The following is a 17,305-nucleotide window of genomic DNA, read 5'->3' as shown; positions in this document are numbered from 1 at the left end:
ATTACAAACTCTTGACCCCATTGTCAAATTATCAAAAGAATGAAATAGTTAATAAATTCATGAGTTCCATTTAACCCAAATGTATATAAACAAAAAAATATTCTCATATAAGAGACTTAAATTCAAATCTTGCTTACACCAAAATTCAGTAAATTATAAAAATAAAAACAATAAATTAATAAAGAGGTACTTTCTTTATAAGAATTGCCTTGCTCATACAGTCATACTTCAAAAAAAAAACTTGAAGTCCCTAAAGTGAGTGCAAGATTAATAATTCTTGAGTACACCATGATTACAACCCATAATATCATCGAGAACCTCTAGTTTGAAAATACTTAATCTAATTCAAGGATGACTTCTCACTCTAGGTTTAGATGCCCTGCATACTTGCATTGATTCTTGTAAGGCCTATAGAGGCAAAGGGATTTGGAGCCATTGTTAAGTTATCTCTATCACATTCCAACATTTGAACCCCAACTTTCATGGAAGGGCAATCCATTGGGTGCCATTGGATGCATCAAAGTCCCACAATCTCTAGTTTCTTTGCAATTTTAGTATCTCCATTATCTTCAACATAGGCTTGTAGGTCTTCCTTTTTCCCTAACATATTGTATATTCATTCTGAAAAATATATTTGGCTATTATTCTCCATGATTACACCAACATTTTTCCTACCTCCAACCATTTCAAGCAACAATATTTTGAAATTGTAAATATCTAATTTTTAAGACATGCTCCCAAATTTCCTAGAGAACACTTCGGGTGCAATGTAACCCATGGCCCCCTAGTTGTGGTCATGGACATTGCACTCTAATCCTTTGCACACAACTTTGCTAGACCAAAATCAGAAATTTTTGGATTGAAATTTCGGTCTGGCAAAATATTATGAGGTTTGATATCAAAATGGAGAATTTGTAGATCACATCCTTGGTGAAGATATTCGATTCCTTTTGCTATGCCAAGAGAAATGTCTCGTAGTTTTTCCCAACCAAGGAAATAGTTAGAATCTACTGAGGAAATGAGCTTCTCTAGTGAATTATTTGCTAAGAACTCACAAACTAATGCCCTTCTAAATCCATCGGCATAGTAGCCAACCAAGCGAACTACATTAACATGGTGGATTCTACCCATTGTTCCCACTTCATTTATGAATTCTTCCCCATTGCCCTTAGAACTGTTTAGGATCTTCACGGCAACATGGATTTCATTCGAAAGCTTTCCTTTGAACACTGTTCCATAGGCTCATTGTCCTAACTTCTCAATAAATTGATTTATAAGCCTTTTAACATTGTTATATGAGTACCTTGTGGCCTTGAGAGCTCTATAATCCTTCAAAAACCTTTCAATCCTTGCTTGATTTTCTTTTTCTATTTTTTCAAAGCAATAGACACGAAAGAGTGCATATACCACTAGTTCCAAAAGAAATGACCCCAAGGTGGAAACTGCATGTTAAACATATTCGTGAGTCTAGAAAAAAAAAATTACAGTAAATTTTCAAAAATGGTCAACAAAAAACTCACCAATAATCACTATTGTTGTTGATCAACCTGTAAAATATTTTAATATAATTAGCTTCTAGTTGCACCTATGAAAATAAAAGATAATTGTTTGTATTTATATCTCTAATAGCAATAAAATTATTTGGTATTCTCAAACAATTATTTTGGTTAATTTTTAGGTTTTGGGGATATTTTGGTCATTTTTTAGATTTAGCCATTTCAGTCATATTTTAGGTTTAGGGGTTATTTTGGTCATTTTTAGGTTTTGGGGTATTTCAATCAATTTTTAGGTTTAGGGAGGGTATTTTGGTCAATTTTTAGGTTTCAGGGGTATTTTGATCAATTTTTAGGTTTCGAGATATTTTGGTCATTTTTAGGTTTTAGGGGTATATTGGTAATTTTTAGTGATTTTTTAGCATATTTGGTCTTTTTTATGTTTAGGGTGTATTTTGGTAATTTTAATGGACTTTAGGAGTACTTTGGTTATTTTCAAGTTTTATGAGCAATTTTGGTAATTTTGATTATTAGATAATTGGGTAGGTTGGGGTTTACCCATAATAATTAGGTTGGGTTGGGTTTGGGTTTGGGTTTGGGTTAAATGTAATTAGTTAAATGGGTAATAAATGGGTAAATGAGTTTTATGTACCCAACTCAATTATGTCAACCCCAAACCCACTTATTTGACACTCATAGTCTTTTGCATGCTCATGGAAGACAAGGTTAGAGCCTATGTGGAGTGTAGCCTTGTTGTCACTATTAAGGTATATTCCCTAAACGCACATGCCTTAGCCCAATTTACTTATGGTGCACATTTTTTTGCAAGTATAACACTCTTTCCAAGCCCAATGGGCTCAGACCCAATTTACTTTACTTATTGTGCTCAGATTTTGCATGTACAACACTCTCTCATGCCTGTATATAAAGGCCCTCTATTGAACAATTATAGAGAAATTATTCATTTGTTTTCTGTTTTTATTTTCTCAACAGTCACAACATAATTCTGCTGTTTATCCTCACAAAAAAAAAAAAAAAAGTCACAACATAATTTGGCCCGTTGCATATGCCATATGCGTCATATTAAGGTTGGCAATGATTTGCTTTAACTGAGTGATCTCTCATGTCTTCCTAAAAATAAAAAGCGATCTCACATGTGATTGATATTGGTCTGTACTCTGTATTCTGCCTCGGCTGATTAGAATGTAATAGTTGTTTGTTTCTTAGTTTTCCATGAGATAAATTATTGACCGAGTAAAAATATGCATCTTGCCGAGTTGTTTACTCATGCAAATGAATGATGCTAGTAGCTAAATAAATATTTCTTGGCCAACTATTTACTTGATGTATCATAATTGTATTTGTTAGAAAGCATTATTGTATTTATTTTGTGTTGATCAATGCATTTTATAGAATGGTTTTGGAATAATAATCAATAATTAATTATGTACTTCCAAATGAGTTTTAAAGCATGAACAAGTCTTTTAAGGAGGTTTGAAAGTGATTCTAGCAAGCTCTATAAAAATGAACGAGTTAACGTGCAAATTGCACAATGGCACAAGTGAATTTGCTTTAAAAAAAATCTGATGGACTCAATTTTGATGTAGACATTAATCAAGTTAAAGAAGGTCAACCCAATTCAATTTAAGGCCAAAGGGAACAACTACTAAGAGGAAAATGATATTAAAGCTAAATCAAATTTGGATTTGAATTTCAACCAGCGCAGGCTTTATTTGTTTTGTATGAATGAGGAAAAACAAGTAGCATTGGAAAGCTAATCCAAAAGGACTACAAAGGTGGTCAATCAAAGCAAGAACATCAACAAATCACTTGAAAATGCATGAGCATATTGGAATTTGCATTGAAAGGTGCACGGCGTAGATGTTTTTATATATAAAGAATAAACATATTTCACATATTATCATTAGAATTTAGATTAGATCTCTGTTAAATATTAACATTGATACACCATGTTGAATATGTTAATATGAATGCGGAAGCGAAAGCATAAAGTATAAAACACAATAACACACGAGATTTACGTGGTGCAACCTAACGGCCTACATCCACGGAGGAAACTCTAAAGAGCTACATCAATAATATATTAGAATGTAGTACAAATCCTGTATTATAATGAACCATAACATGTCTAAATATAGTAGACTAAACTCTAGACTAATAGACTTCTAGTACAAGTAGGAGACTTGACTTGTACACAAAGTAGAATTAGGCTTGGGCTTATACTAATGGGCTAATATATCTCTAACAATCTCAAATCTAGAAATTCAATAATTTAACCTACTTTTCATAATTTTATGTAAAATAACCTCATTTTTATGAAAAGAAAATGCACAAATCTATCATAGGACGATTCTAAGCAATGAAAATTAGAATTATGATTGTGACACATACTATCATATTCATAAGTGTATGGATCTACAAATCTACTTGAGAGATATGCACCAAAAACATAATTATACGATTGAATCTGCCATCTCAATGAAAGAATCTCTTCTTCTTCTTCTTTTTTTGGGGGGGGGGGGGGGGGGAGAGAATGAATGAATCATGTTAAAATATTTTTTTATGAATATATGATTATGGCACGAAATCAACGCAAAGAACAAATCTATCAAGTCTAAAAGAAGAATATACTGAATTAAACAATAAGCTATATTAACAAGAACACACTATTAATCTTAACACATGTTTTTGTACTTTTTTATTTTATAAAGTCAAAATATAATTAATCTAACATATTTAAGCAAAAGAATCCTAATTAGCTATTGGACTCAAAACTTACGTCCATGCACCCTAACCAAATTCTAGTCCACTTCGAGTTGTAGTTCTCACCATGGTCCATGGGTCAATTTCTTATGCTAGGGTGAACTTTTGGATCCTTTTTCAATTTCTTAATTCTTATACAAAGAGGTTTTTTCCCTTAAATGTGTAACTTGATCAACCCTGAGCCTCCTCATTTTTTCTTTTTTCTTTTTTAATTTATTTGTATTTTATTAGACTATCTTCAAAACAAGAACATTTCAAATCATGAAGTTAGAATTGATCAAATAATACGAGTATATGACCAAATTACTATTGCAAAGTAAATACTTACTTTTTTTTGAAGTGCCAAAAAATGAAAATTTCAATTACTATTATTTATTTCCATTTACGTAATACTTTGTTTAAATATTTAGAGCAAGTAAAGAGATAAATATTTTAGTATGAATTTGTATCATTTATGTCTATAAGCTTTTAGTATAATTTAACTCTTTAAGCTTTTATAGGCTCTTTATGTTCTTTCACAGTTAAAAATTTTCTTTACTTAATCAAGATACATAAATAATCCCACAAGATAATAATAATAATAATAAAAAGGTATGTGAAATAATTAAAGAAATTATGCATTATCCACTGGGAATCATCTGGTATTTAAATGTCCATCATAAATAAAAAGCTCAACCAATATGAACTGATCTTTGTATTAATTTTAAATTAATCCTTTAGGAATTAATAAGCTTAAAATGATCGTGTGAATGCATGTCTATGGTAAGAATCTTTATGGAAAAATCAAAATTAAGCCTTCATACAACCTTGGTCAATGCATCATTTTGCATATATACGAAAAATAAAAATATCAATTTAGTGATTATCCCTTAATTGCGCATGATAACCACATACATATATATGATGTGAATTTAAAGGTCAATGTTAATTATGAAATTTTCACCCATATGAAATTACTGTTTTTCCTTTAGTATTAAGATGACATAAAATAAATTCTAATGGCTGCAAAAAGGGTGTTGTTGATGCACGGAAAATGCACGTCAATCTAAATTAATGATATGTTTAAAACAAATTAGAATTCATCGTTTGTGATGTTTAATGTGATGCTGGACTAAAGGGGTATGGTAATTCTAGTGGCATTTTTGTTCTTTTGACTTGTAGAAATTGACCAAGCAGCATTGGTCAAATAACAACTAGGTTTGAAGAAATAGCTTTTTACTGGGTGGTATGAGAGACGACCCAAGCAAAGAGAGCAAACATTGAATTTGAAAAATATGAAGAGGGAATGGGTCAGCCAATTGGGCTAAGTCAAGCCAGTTGCTAGTCAATATTTCCCACATATGACCCCTTCTTATCAGTCATATTTCGTTGGTATAAATAAGACTCCACATGCCTATCTACCTCCATTCTCAACCTCTCATCCTCCAGAGACAGAAAATAACCAAAGAGACAACCTCAATCAAATGGCTTCCCTACAAGCTTCACCTCTCATACTCTCTTCTTCTTCAAAGAAAATCAGCGCTGCTATTCCTGTCCCAAAACTTCCAAGAGTCTCTATGTCAGTTCCGAAAATGCCCACAAGAACTGTGGTTGAGGAATTGAACATAAGGGCTGGGTTTACAAAAACAGTCCCAATTGATGTTGAATCATACAACTTCACCAGTATTGCAAATACCCAACTCTATGCTCTATTAGAAGCTGTAGCTGATAGGGTAGAGATGCACAATAACATTGGAAAGCAGCGTGACAATTGGAACACCCTTCTTTTGAACTCTATCAACATGATAACTCTTACTGCTGCAACCTTAACTGGTGTTGGAGCAATTGGAGGCGCTGGAATGCCTCTATTGGCTTTGAAATTATCGTCCGCGCTATTGTACTCTGCAGCCACAGGATTGTTGCTTATAATGAACAAAATTCAGCCCTCACAACTCGCTGAGGAGCAACGTAATGCTACAAGATTGTTCAAGCAACTCCAAAGCCAGATCGAAACTATCCTCACTCTTGGCACTCCAACTCAAGAGGATGTGAAAATTGTGATGGAAAAGGTCTTGGCTCTTGATAAAGCCTTCCCACTTCCCTTGCTAGGAGCAATGCTCGAAAAGTTTCCTTCAAAGTTTGAACCTGCTGTTTGGTGGCCATCAAAACAATCACAGGACAAAACCAAAGCACAAGAAGGTAAATTTCATAAGATGGCGAAGAATGGTTGGAGTGAGGAGCTGGAAGTTGAAATGAGAGATATTATTGAAGTGGTGAAGAGAAAAGACATTAAAGACTATGCAAGGCTAGGCAACTTGATGTTGAAGATCAACAAGATTTTGGCTATCTCAGGCCCATTACTCACTGGCATTGCCGCCATTGGTTCCACTTTTGTGGGTAATGGATCATGGGCAGCGATAATAGCAGTGGCTGCTGGGGCATTAGGAAGTGCTGTTAATGCTTTTGAGCATGGTGGACAAGTTGGAATGGTGTTTGAGATGTATAGAAACAACGCTGGCTTCTTTCGCCTATTGGAAGAATCAATTGAAGGCACACTCGAAGAAAAAGATTTGGAAAAAAGAGAGAACGGGGAACTGTTTGAGATGAAATTGGCTTTGAAGTTTGGAAGAAGCTTGTCACAGCTAAAAGAACTTGCACGAAAATCTGCTTACTCCCGAAGAGAGGGAACTTCAATTGATGAATTTGCAAGCAAGCTTTTCTAATTTTAGTTTTGACGACAAGATTTTTGTATGATTAGGTAACATTGAAATGGGCTAACTTTGATTCTTTTTAACGATTGTACTCTTTGTATGACAATATAACATACAATACAAACACAAATTTTGTTTCCATTAAGTTTGCAGAGGATTGTATTAAATGAGTTAATTTAATTATTTTGTCCAAATACATTAGTACATGAAGTCATTTAAGCTCAATTCTTAAAAAAAAGAAGGGTCACTTAAGTTTTTTTTTAATTAATATTAATCAAACAATAAAATATTTCAAATAACGCATTTTATAAATGTTTTCATTTAATTTTTAATAGTAAAATGATATTATTTACTAACTAAAATTTTTACAAAGTGATATGATTAACTAATTTCACATCAGCAATATAATAAACATATTACTAATTATTTTTCGGTGATATTGTAGTTAGTAAAAATTTTAGTACATGTAATTCTTAAAAATAACAATAATTTCTAAAGTCTAAAACGTATCATCTATTATTGTTATGCTTTTTTTGAGCCACACAAACGTAGCATTTGGTCTAAGTCAGTCCACTTCGGGTGATTTGGTCTAATTCGGTCCAATTAAATCCAATTCAGTGCATTCAGTCCTTTCTATCCACTTCAGTCCATTCAGTCTACTTTGGTCCATTCAATCCACTTTGGTACATTCTTTCCACTTTGGTTCATTTGGTTTACTTCAATCCATTTGGCCCACTTTGGTCCATTTGGTCCCCTTTAGTTCATTTTGGACTAATTAGGCCTTAAATTGATTTTTTTTTTTTTAAATTTCCTCATTTTTTTGTGCTTAATTTTTTTTTCCCTACGTGCATGACATAGATTTAGCTGCATGCCCAAGAGGGGCTGCTAGAGCCTAAGTAGTGTATATGCCACGGCTTTGGTTGCATGCCCACACTAGGCTGCCATGGCCTTGGCTACGTGCCCATGCAAGGCTGCTAGGGCCTAGAAAAATCTGCTATTGAAGCTCTAACGCCCAAGCTCAATTCAAGAGTAAAGAAAAAAAAAAAAAAAAAAGAGGGAAGTCAGATATTTTAAGGAGCCACACGTGTGACCCCACCTACCCCACTCCCCTCAACCACAAATCTCACAAATATCCTCACTCTCTTGCCCGGCCACTCATTTGCTTCTTTCCTTCTTCTTTTTTTTTTTTTTTTTTTTTTTTTTCATACAACAAACACTCCTCTCTATCACCCTCTCATCCTCTTCCACGGTACCTACTCCATAGCACCACCTCCACCATCATTTTCCGGCAAGGATCACTGGAAAACTCCATAGGAAAAAGGTAATGCTCACTCATCTCTATTTATTTGTGGTAAAAATTCCTTATCTTTTGGTGGGTTTATATGCTTTTGCTTGAGGCCCTTTAATCTATGTCTTGATAATGATATCCATGTGATTTATGAGCTTTAGAAGTGAAATTCATGTGTTTATATGTATGGGTTTTGTGTTGGTGGAATGATTTTATGAGTGGATTTATAGTTTTGCAATGGTGGTTATCTAAGTGGTGAAGATTTGTGGGTTTTGGCTTTCTAATGTGAAATAGTTGATGAATTTAATTTTTATTGTTTGTTTCGATCTAGTGGAGGATTTACTTGTGGGGTTTGTAATAGTGAGTATTGTTATATATGTTGTTTCATGGGTCTCTTGAAAATGGTATGTATGTATGGTGGATGAAATTCATAAAGTGCTAGGATCTCTTATGGTAAAGGAGATGATTTGAATGACATGATGATAAATTGGAGTCTATGCCTTGTAATGAAATTGTTAAGAAACTTTGGAAGTGAAACACTTTATTTGTGAGGTTAAATACTAGGCTTGCCTAATCAAAGTGTTTATTTGGCAATTCCTAATTTGTAACTGGATAAAATTTCAAGCTTTATACTTATTGTGATAGGATTGCTTGATATTGTTTAGGTTCTAGCTAATCTCCTTTGAAGCTTGGAGAATTAGGCTTTTTGTGGGTTGCAAGGTAAGTAGTTTTTAATGGGATTTTTGGAAAATAACCATGTTGCATAAACTTTGTTTTTAGGTCAAACACATTTTGGAAAATTATTTGTGGAACTATGTTTTCTTAAAAATTATTGTGTTGTGACCTTATTATATATGATTATATATGAAAAGCGCATCATGTTTAATATTGCATATGGGAAAATGTATGATTTGCTAGTATGGAAGAGATAAGCATCTTTGATATATTTCTTGGGAATGGATTTTATGGATTTATTGCATTAATTTTAAATTCTATAGATGTTTTATCTTGACTTGTGATATTTGAGAAATTGATAGAAAATCTTATTGACAAGAAATGATTTTGGAAAATTTGAGAACCTTGTGAATATATTGGGTATTTCAAAGGTTTTTGTGAAACTACTTGAAATTAAACCCTTTGATTTCATGTAAACTATGAGCTCTTTATGGTTTTACCCTTGGGCCGTGACATGTGATTACTTGGTGATTACCAAGCCTGATGCCATAGTCTTTGTGACATTGGTATCTTGGCACCCCATCTTTGTGGCGGATTGATGTCTTTGAGGCATAACTGATGTCTTCGTGGCATAATTGATGTCTTTGTGGCATACCTAACGTCTTTATGGCGACTTGTCATGTGGCCTTGGGTTGGATTTCCAGGTTTTAAAAGGGTGTTTTGATAGCTCACAGTAAATAATATGTAGTTTCATGTTGAAATACTTTGAAAAAGCTTGGTGCTACATTCTTTTAATCATTCTTGTTATTTTATTATGAAAAATGGATTTGCTGGATTTTCATGAAAATTCCCAAATTATAACATGTTTTGTAAAATTTCCATTATCATAAAACTTGCATTTCCCCTACCCCATTAATTGTGCTACTTACTGGACTCTGTCTCATCCCATTATTTTATAAACTTTTCAAAGTAGGCAACAATCTTTCGAGATAGTTTTTTGGTGGCTAACAGTAGTTAGACTAACTACTGATGGAGGCTTAATTTTTGTAATGGATATATTAGATGATGTATATCTTAGAATAAGCTTGACTCATTCTTTTGTATATTATGGTGGTTGTGACGTAATTCCCACTGATGGGACAAGCTGATGATATGTAATTATTTATTCAGACCTCTATTCTTTTATGGCCAATGGTCCTTGTAATTATTGCTTAGAGCTCTGACTTACTTTGAGAGTATATTCAATGGAATTATTATGATAATTCTTGATGTTCGTACTTGATATGATTTATGTGGATTGAATTGTCAAGAATGAAAAATCTACAGTTACTTTGAGACGTCTTTCTCGTGCTTTGGACTCTTTGGGGTTTGGGGCGTGACAGAAGCTGTAAAAATTTCATGGCCAAATTCAACATATATATATGATTTTCGGAAGCTAGAAAATAGGAAAAATCATAAAAATTCGAAAAATGCTCGGAATGCCAAACCAATTGTTGAAAACCCTCTCTAAAATCATAGAATGAATTTATCTTTTGGGTTGAAAAATATGAAATTTTATTTTATCTAGGTCAAAATCTTTAGTTTAAGGCTAAAAAATACAAACAAAATATGCAGTATAAATTAAATATATGGACCATAAAAAAAAGCAATAAAAATGATACAATTCTAAACTTTAAATTCAAATTTCAATAATATTGGTATTATACTTATATTCAGATAGGAAAAAAGTGCTACAATTCTAAACTCATATAACCATTAAAATTATTGTAACATGTTACATGTGCTTAATGGAATAAGGTTGTACTTCTTTTAATTTTAACATTCTTGGATATGTTCAAATTAGTTAACCAATTATGAGAATTTTTTATTAAAAAAAAACCCTTTACAACATCTTGTCCATTTATATAAAATAATATTATAATTATGTAATTTAACTATTTTATTAAATTAGTTTTTCACACACACACATAGATGTGTGTGTGTATTGTTGTTGAATGTAAAATACATTATATGTTCTATTACATAAAACTTATAAAAATAGAAAATAATTTTAAACAACACATGCCCTACAAATTTTACATTATATATATATATATATATATATATATATATATATATCTTAAATAATTATATAACATTTTCCGGAAACACATAAAAAACACATATTCACACGAACATGGCACAATATCAATGTTATTATTAAAACCAAGCCCATGACTAGACCAGCTTATCACCAAAACCCATTTAATTTTAAAAAACCCTACTTGCTTATACCTATTAGAACTAAACAAAATGTTGAACCAAACCCACTTGCCCCAAACACCTAAACAAAAGCCCATAGATATTTTAAGTTAGAAGCCCACTAACTTAAACCAATGTTTGGCCCAATAATTAAAGTCAACCCCTAAGTAAAAGCACATCAACGGTTGAAGCCCACTTACTTTAAAGTTTAAACCAAAGTTTGGCCCCAGCCTTAAGGCCAACCCTTAAACAAATGTCAAATGCCTAGCTTTCCAAATTTTTGAAAAGACCCCTAAAGTTTATTAAAATTATATAATTAGACACATATTTTTTAAATTATCAAAATACCCTAATTAAAAAAAAAAAAAAAAACCCTAAAACCCCTTAATTCCACCAAATATCTTTCAAATCACAAAAACACAACATAAACTTCTAATTATACAAAATGACTAAAATACTTCCAAGACTATTGAAAACTAACCCCAAATTGGAACTTCTTTCAACTAAATATTGTTGGTAGACGTCTCAGAAACTAATTTATACAATAAATTATATTATTCATAATTGATAAGTGGAAGGCCAAATTCAGTTACATCATGTAACTTCTAGATGATGTTACACTATCAAATTTCTCTATATTGGCTATTAACTTTGTTGAATTACTAGTTAAAAAAGAAAAAAGAAAAAAAATAGTAATTTTACTCTAACTTCATCTAAGTGTATATATGTATGAAGTCCCCTTTTAGAAACTTAAACTATGACCCTTTCCCCTCCCCCTCCCCCTCCCCCACCCCCACCCCCACCCCCACCCCCACCGTACAATAATTTTATACTTGTGGAGTGACAATCACACCAAGAGTGAGCACACGGTGGCTTGTTGACTTACTGTTAGCTTAGGTATTTTTGTTTCTATATCCATCATGGTCATCAAATATCAAGGTAATTAGTGATTAAAAAAAAATCATTCCATCTATAAATAATTAATAATTTACTTATTTTAAATAAGTCAAACCCATGCACTTACAAATTGGAAAGTAAATGACATTTGAGCGACATATAACATTTGACGTGCATAATAACAACATGAAAAGTATGTGAAATATAAAAGTATGATGACAAAAAGAAAATCTAATATATGGAAATCATACAAAGCAAAATACCTATTTGCAACTTTGCCACACCCAATGCCGAACAACCATAATTTGTTGGTTTAGTTCAAAAAATTAAACCATATCAAGCACTTGGAAACACTAAATGGGGCCATGATGGTTGTTCTGTGTGAAAAAATAAGAAAGAACTAAAAAAAAATGAAGAAAAATTACATTCTAATAAAATGTAGAGTAAAATAGATAATATATCTAATGTGAGGTACTTTGAAAAATGTATATATAAAATAGAAAAATTTGAGTTTTATGCTAAAATGGAAAGAAATTTTTGCATGAGCTGATATGAATGCACTAGTGTTGGAAATGGGATGCACATCTATAAATTGTCCCACTGATTAGTGACGTTACCATTTGAATGATCGAAGCTCAGGCGTCAAGCATATTTGAAGTCTATAAATTTTGTAGTAACTGAAAGTACTAGGCCTATACACGTAGACCTTTCAAAAACAATACGTGGACAGATTTAATTTATATAAAGAAAGAAATCGACTTAAAAATTAATGATTTAAAAATAATATTATTTATTAATACTTAATAATTAAGTACATATCACATATAAATATTTTTTTTCAACTTTTTGGTAAGTTGAACGGATTAGTTACTAGTTATATTCTCAAAATAACTCATTTTTGGTCTCAAGGAGTATGTATAGTAGTTCTAGTGGCATTTTTGTTATGACTTGTAGATACATAAGATATTGACCTCGGAGCCTTTGTCAAATAAAATTGCAAGATCCAACCGTTGTCAAATTACACGATCCAATAAAAGTAAGAAACCAGGTTTGACGAAATAACATTTTTTTCCTATTTTAGTAAGGTACGGGCATGTGATGTGAGAGTAGGGGTGGCAATTTATGTTTGCGTGTCGGGTTCGTGTCATGTCGACTCATAAGTATTTGATTATATGAATCAACACTAACCCAACATTTTATTAAACGGGTTAAGATTCATCAATCCTAACACTACCTATTTATTAAACAGGTCAATCGTGTTACCCTATTTATCAGATTTTATTAAAATGAAAAAAAAAATAGTATTAACCAAATTGAATTATGAAAAACCAAAAAAAAAAAATATATATATATATATATATATATATATATAAATTCAGAACAAACGAGTAATTGTATCACAAATAATAATTCAAGATTAAAGCATATCTCAATATCACAAATAATCAATCATAATATGTTAAAAAAAATAAACCACAACAAATAATAAGTTTATGTACTTAGGATTTGAAGGATTTATTGGTAAATTTTCATTTAATTAAACAGGTTAAATAGATCAAACGGGTTCTATAAATTAAACATTAATCCAACCCATTTATTAAATGGATTAATCATATCAACTCAAGTTAGTCATTAAGTTTCAACTCATAATTTACTAATTTCATATCATATTGTATTGAGTTCGTAAACCATGGCAACACACCGACGCGACGGTGACCAAGCCAAGCGAAGAGAGAAAACTTTGAATTGAAAATGATGAAGAGGGAATGGGTCAGCGGATAGGCTTAGTCAAGTCAGTTACAAGAAGTCAATAATTACCACATCTGACCCCTTCTTATCAATCGTGCTATAAATAAGACTCCACAAGCCTCTCTATTCCTTCATTCTCAACCTCTCATCACAAAGAAAATAACCAAAGATCAATCAAATGGCTTCCCTACAAGCTTCACCTTTCATACTCTCTTCTTCAAACAAAATCAGTGCTGCTATTCCTGTCCCAAAACTTCCAAGAGTCCCTTTGTCAGTTCCAAAAATGCCAAAAAGATCTGTGGTTGAGGAATTGAACATAAGGGCTGGGTTTACAAAAACAGTCCCAATTGATGTTGAATCATACAACTCCACCAGTATTGCAAGTACCCAACTCTATGCTCTTTTAGAAGCTGTAGCTGATAGGGTAGAGATGCACAATAACATTGGAAAGCAACGTGACAATTGGAACACCCTTCTTTTGAACTCCATCAACATGATAACTCTTACTGCTGCAACCTTAACTGGTGTTGGAGCAATTGGAGGCGCTGGAATGCCTCTACTGGCTTTGAAATTATCGTCCGCGCTATTGTACTCTGCAGCCACAGGATTGTTGCTTATAATGAACAAAATTCAGCCCTCACAACTCGCTGAGGAACAACGTAATGCTACAAGATTGTTCAAGCAACTCCAAAGCCAGATCGAAACTATCCTCACTCTTGGCACTCCAACTCAAGAGGATGTGAAAATTGTGATGGATAAGGTCTTGGCTCTTGATAAAGCCTTCCCACTTCCCTTGCTAGGAGCAATGCTCGAAAAGTTTCCTTCAAAGTTTGAACCAGCTGTTTGGTGGCCATCAAAACAATCACAGGACAAAACCAAAGCACAAGAAGGTAAATTTCATAAGATGGCGAAGAATGGTTGGAGTGAGGAGCTGGAAGTTGAAATGAGAGATATTATTGAAGTGGTGAAGAGAAAAGACATTAAAGACTATGCAAGGCTAGGCAACTTGATGTTGAAGATCAACAAGATTTTGGCTATCTCAGGCCCATTACTCACTGGCATTGCCGCCATTGGTTCCACTTTTGTGGGTAATGGATCATGGGCAGCGATAATAGCGGTCGCTGCTGGGGCATTAGGAAGTGCTGTTAATGCTTTTGAGCATGGTGGACAAGTTGGAATGGTGTTTGAGATGTACAGAAACAACGCTGGCTTCTTTCGCCTATTGGAAGAATCAATTGAAGGCACACTTGAAGAAAGTGATTTGGAAAAAAGAGAGAACGGGGAGTTGTTTGAGATGAAGGTAGCTTTGAAGTTTGGAAGAAGCTTGTCACAGCTAAAAGAACTTGCACGAAAATCTGCTTGTTCCCTAAGAGAGGGAACTTCAATTGATGAATTTGCAAGCAAGCTTTTCTAATTTTAGTTCTGCAAATAGTTTTTCTTTGACTGTTTGATTCTTCTGACAAACAAAATTTTTGTGTAACCATGTAACATTGAAAAGGGTTAACTTTGATTCTTTGATTCTTTCTATCAATTGTACTCTGTATAACTATATAACATACAATACAAAAAGGTTGAGTAAAAAATTTTACACTGCATCTAGCTAGTCTTCTAAAATAACATTTCTTAGTTTCTGGATTTCAACAACCCGTAATAATGAAGTTGTTGAACAGCAAGTTGCAAATATATAATAGTATTATTTAGTATCTTATGCGCTTGATGAAAGTGAGATTTCTGGAATATATAGTTAACCAGAAAATTATGGACCAATTGTTGAATAGTCAAGCAGACTATTCAAGAAATATGAGCAGGATTTACGACATTATTAAAGAGAATAGAAGCCATATATATAATTAGAATCAAAGATCAAGATTAAAGTGCATTTTTATCATCATATATGTTGTTTTTATTATCTTTCCCTATAGGATTTTTCTTTCTTTTATTTATTTTTCAAGTTTAGTATGGAAAAATTCAAAAGTTGAAAATCAAAATATATGATTTGAGCCAAAGACAAGAAGGCCCTGTCAATCATATTTGAAAAAAAAAATAAAAAAGTAGTATTTGTTGCATACATTGACTTGAAGTCACGTTTTCAATTATAATTGGTGGGGTGTTTACATGCTATGTATGCAACAAGAATTTTTTTTTTTTTTGAAAAAAAACCTGAAGTTCAATGGTCCATTGGTGACGAGCCCTTACACTGTTTCAATATGTTCTCTTTGCATAACCAAAGCATCGCTCGATCTGCCTCCTTCATCATCTTCCTTGTCATCAACCCAAAAAAAAAAAAAAAAACGAGGCAAACTAAGACCAACCACCATCATAACTCCCTCACAATGGACTTAGAAAATCCCAAAAATTCAAAAGAAACCCCACACAAACAAAACTGGTTCTATCAAGCCAACCATAACAACAACAACAATAACATAGAGCAGTAGAGGTGGTATGCAAATAAGGAGAAAGATATAATAAAAAAGAGCGGATATAGAAAAGAAGCATCAAAGTGGAAGTGGGCAATAAGAACAAGCAACACAGAGACTACTTCCATCTCCTTTGATCAAGCAGGTAACACTGATGAATTCTTTTTCCTTCCCCGCAACTCTGCAAGTATTGCCATATTCGAATAATACGCTTGTGCACAACGCATCAACACAGATTCACACAAACATTGCACAATATCAACGTCATTTTCCACATTAAAACAAAGCCCATAAGTTCATTTTCCATATTAAAACAAAACCCATAAGTGGCCCATAACCCATTTCAGTTAAAAAATTCCCTCTTAGCCCATACATATTAAACCCAAACAAAACTTTGAACCAAACCCACTTGCCCCAAACACCTAAACAAAAGCCCATCGATAGTTTAAGTTATAAGCCCACTAACTGAAACCAATGTTTGGCCCAAGCCTTAAAGCCAACCCCTAAACAAAACCACATCTAATTTAGAATCCTAAGATCATTTGCATCAGATTATCATTTATATTTTTAGCATAAAATCTATTTTTTTTATTTTATTTTACATACTCACTTTTCAAAAAACTCATTTTCTAAAAAAAAATAAAAATAAATTCAAAACACTTAATATCAAATTATCTATTTTACATTACATTTTTATTAAAATATTAATTTTTCTTCATTTTTTAGTTGTTTCTCTTTCTTCATACACAATCACCACCTACTCTCTTCCTTCATCCTTGAGATACATAAAGAAAGAATAAAAACTAAATGCAAAATGAATAAAGCCAGATTGCCAATGTAAATTTACCCGGTTATTATAGCAATATTATATTTTTACACAACTTTTCATAACCTGATGTGGATGAATTTTTGGTTTGGTTGGCTAAAATGTGATATTTTTCCTATTATACAAGCACTTGCAATTATACAAGTGCTCTAAAGCCAATCCCAATACAAATGCCCATCAACTTCCAACTTTCCAAAATTATGCAAAGACCCCCAAAGTTTATTAAAATTATGTAACTAATCACA

The 17,305-nt window shown here is 32.6% G+C and overlaps 2 protein-coding genes and 1 pseudogene across 2 annotated transcripts; 2 read left to right on the top strand and 1 right to left on the bottom strand.

Moving 5' to 3' along the window:
* Positions 1–616: 616 nt before the first annotated feature.
* Positions 617–1,536, bottom strand: LOC142614696 (rust resistance kinase Lr10-like; annotated as a pseudogene).
* A 4,170-nt stretch (positions 1,537–5,706) lies between these two features.
* LOC142617475 (putative F-box protein At4g22030) lies at positions 5,707–7,106 on the top strand. The gene has a single exon (XM_075790354.1). It carries the CDS (start codon positions 5,741–5,743, stop codon positions 6,977–6,979), a length of 1,239 nt encoding a protein of 412 aa, XP_075646469.1. The 5' UTR covers positions 5,707–5,740; the 3' UTR covers positions 6,980–7,106.
* Positions 7,107–13,975: 6,869 nt separating this feature from the next.
* Positions 13,976–15,271, top strand: LOC142617476 (putative F-box protein At4g22030). Its single transcript, XM_075790355.1, has one exon. The coding sequence runs from the start codon at positions 13,996–13,998 to the stop codon at positions 15,229–15,231; it is 1,236 nt and encodes a 411-aa protein (XP_075646470.1). The 5' UTR covers positions 13,976–13,995; the 3' UTR covers positions 15,232–15,271.
* Positions 15,272–17,305: the final 2,034 nt, after the last annotated feature.

Source organism: Castanea sativa, chromosome 11 (assembly GCF_040712315.1).
Source record: "Castanea sativa cultivar Marrone di Chiusa Pesio chromosome 11, ASM4071231v1".
Lineage (NCBI taxonomy): Eukaryota > Viridiplantae > Streptophyta > Magnoliopsida > Fagales > Fagaceae > Castanea > Castanea sativa.
Note: the sequence above shows the minus strand (reverse complement) of the source record. Positions and strands in the feature narration are given on the sequence as shown.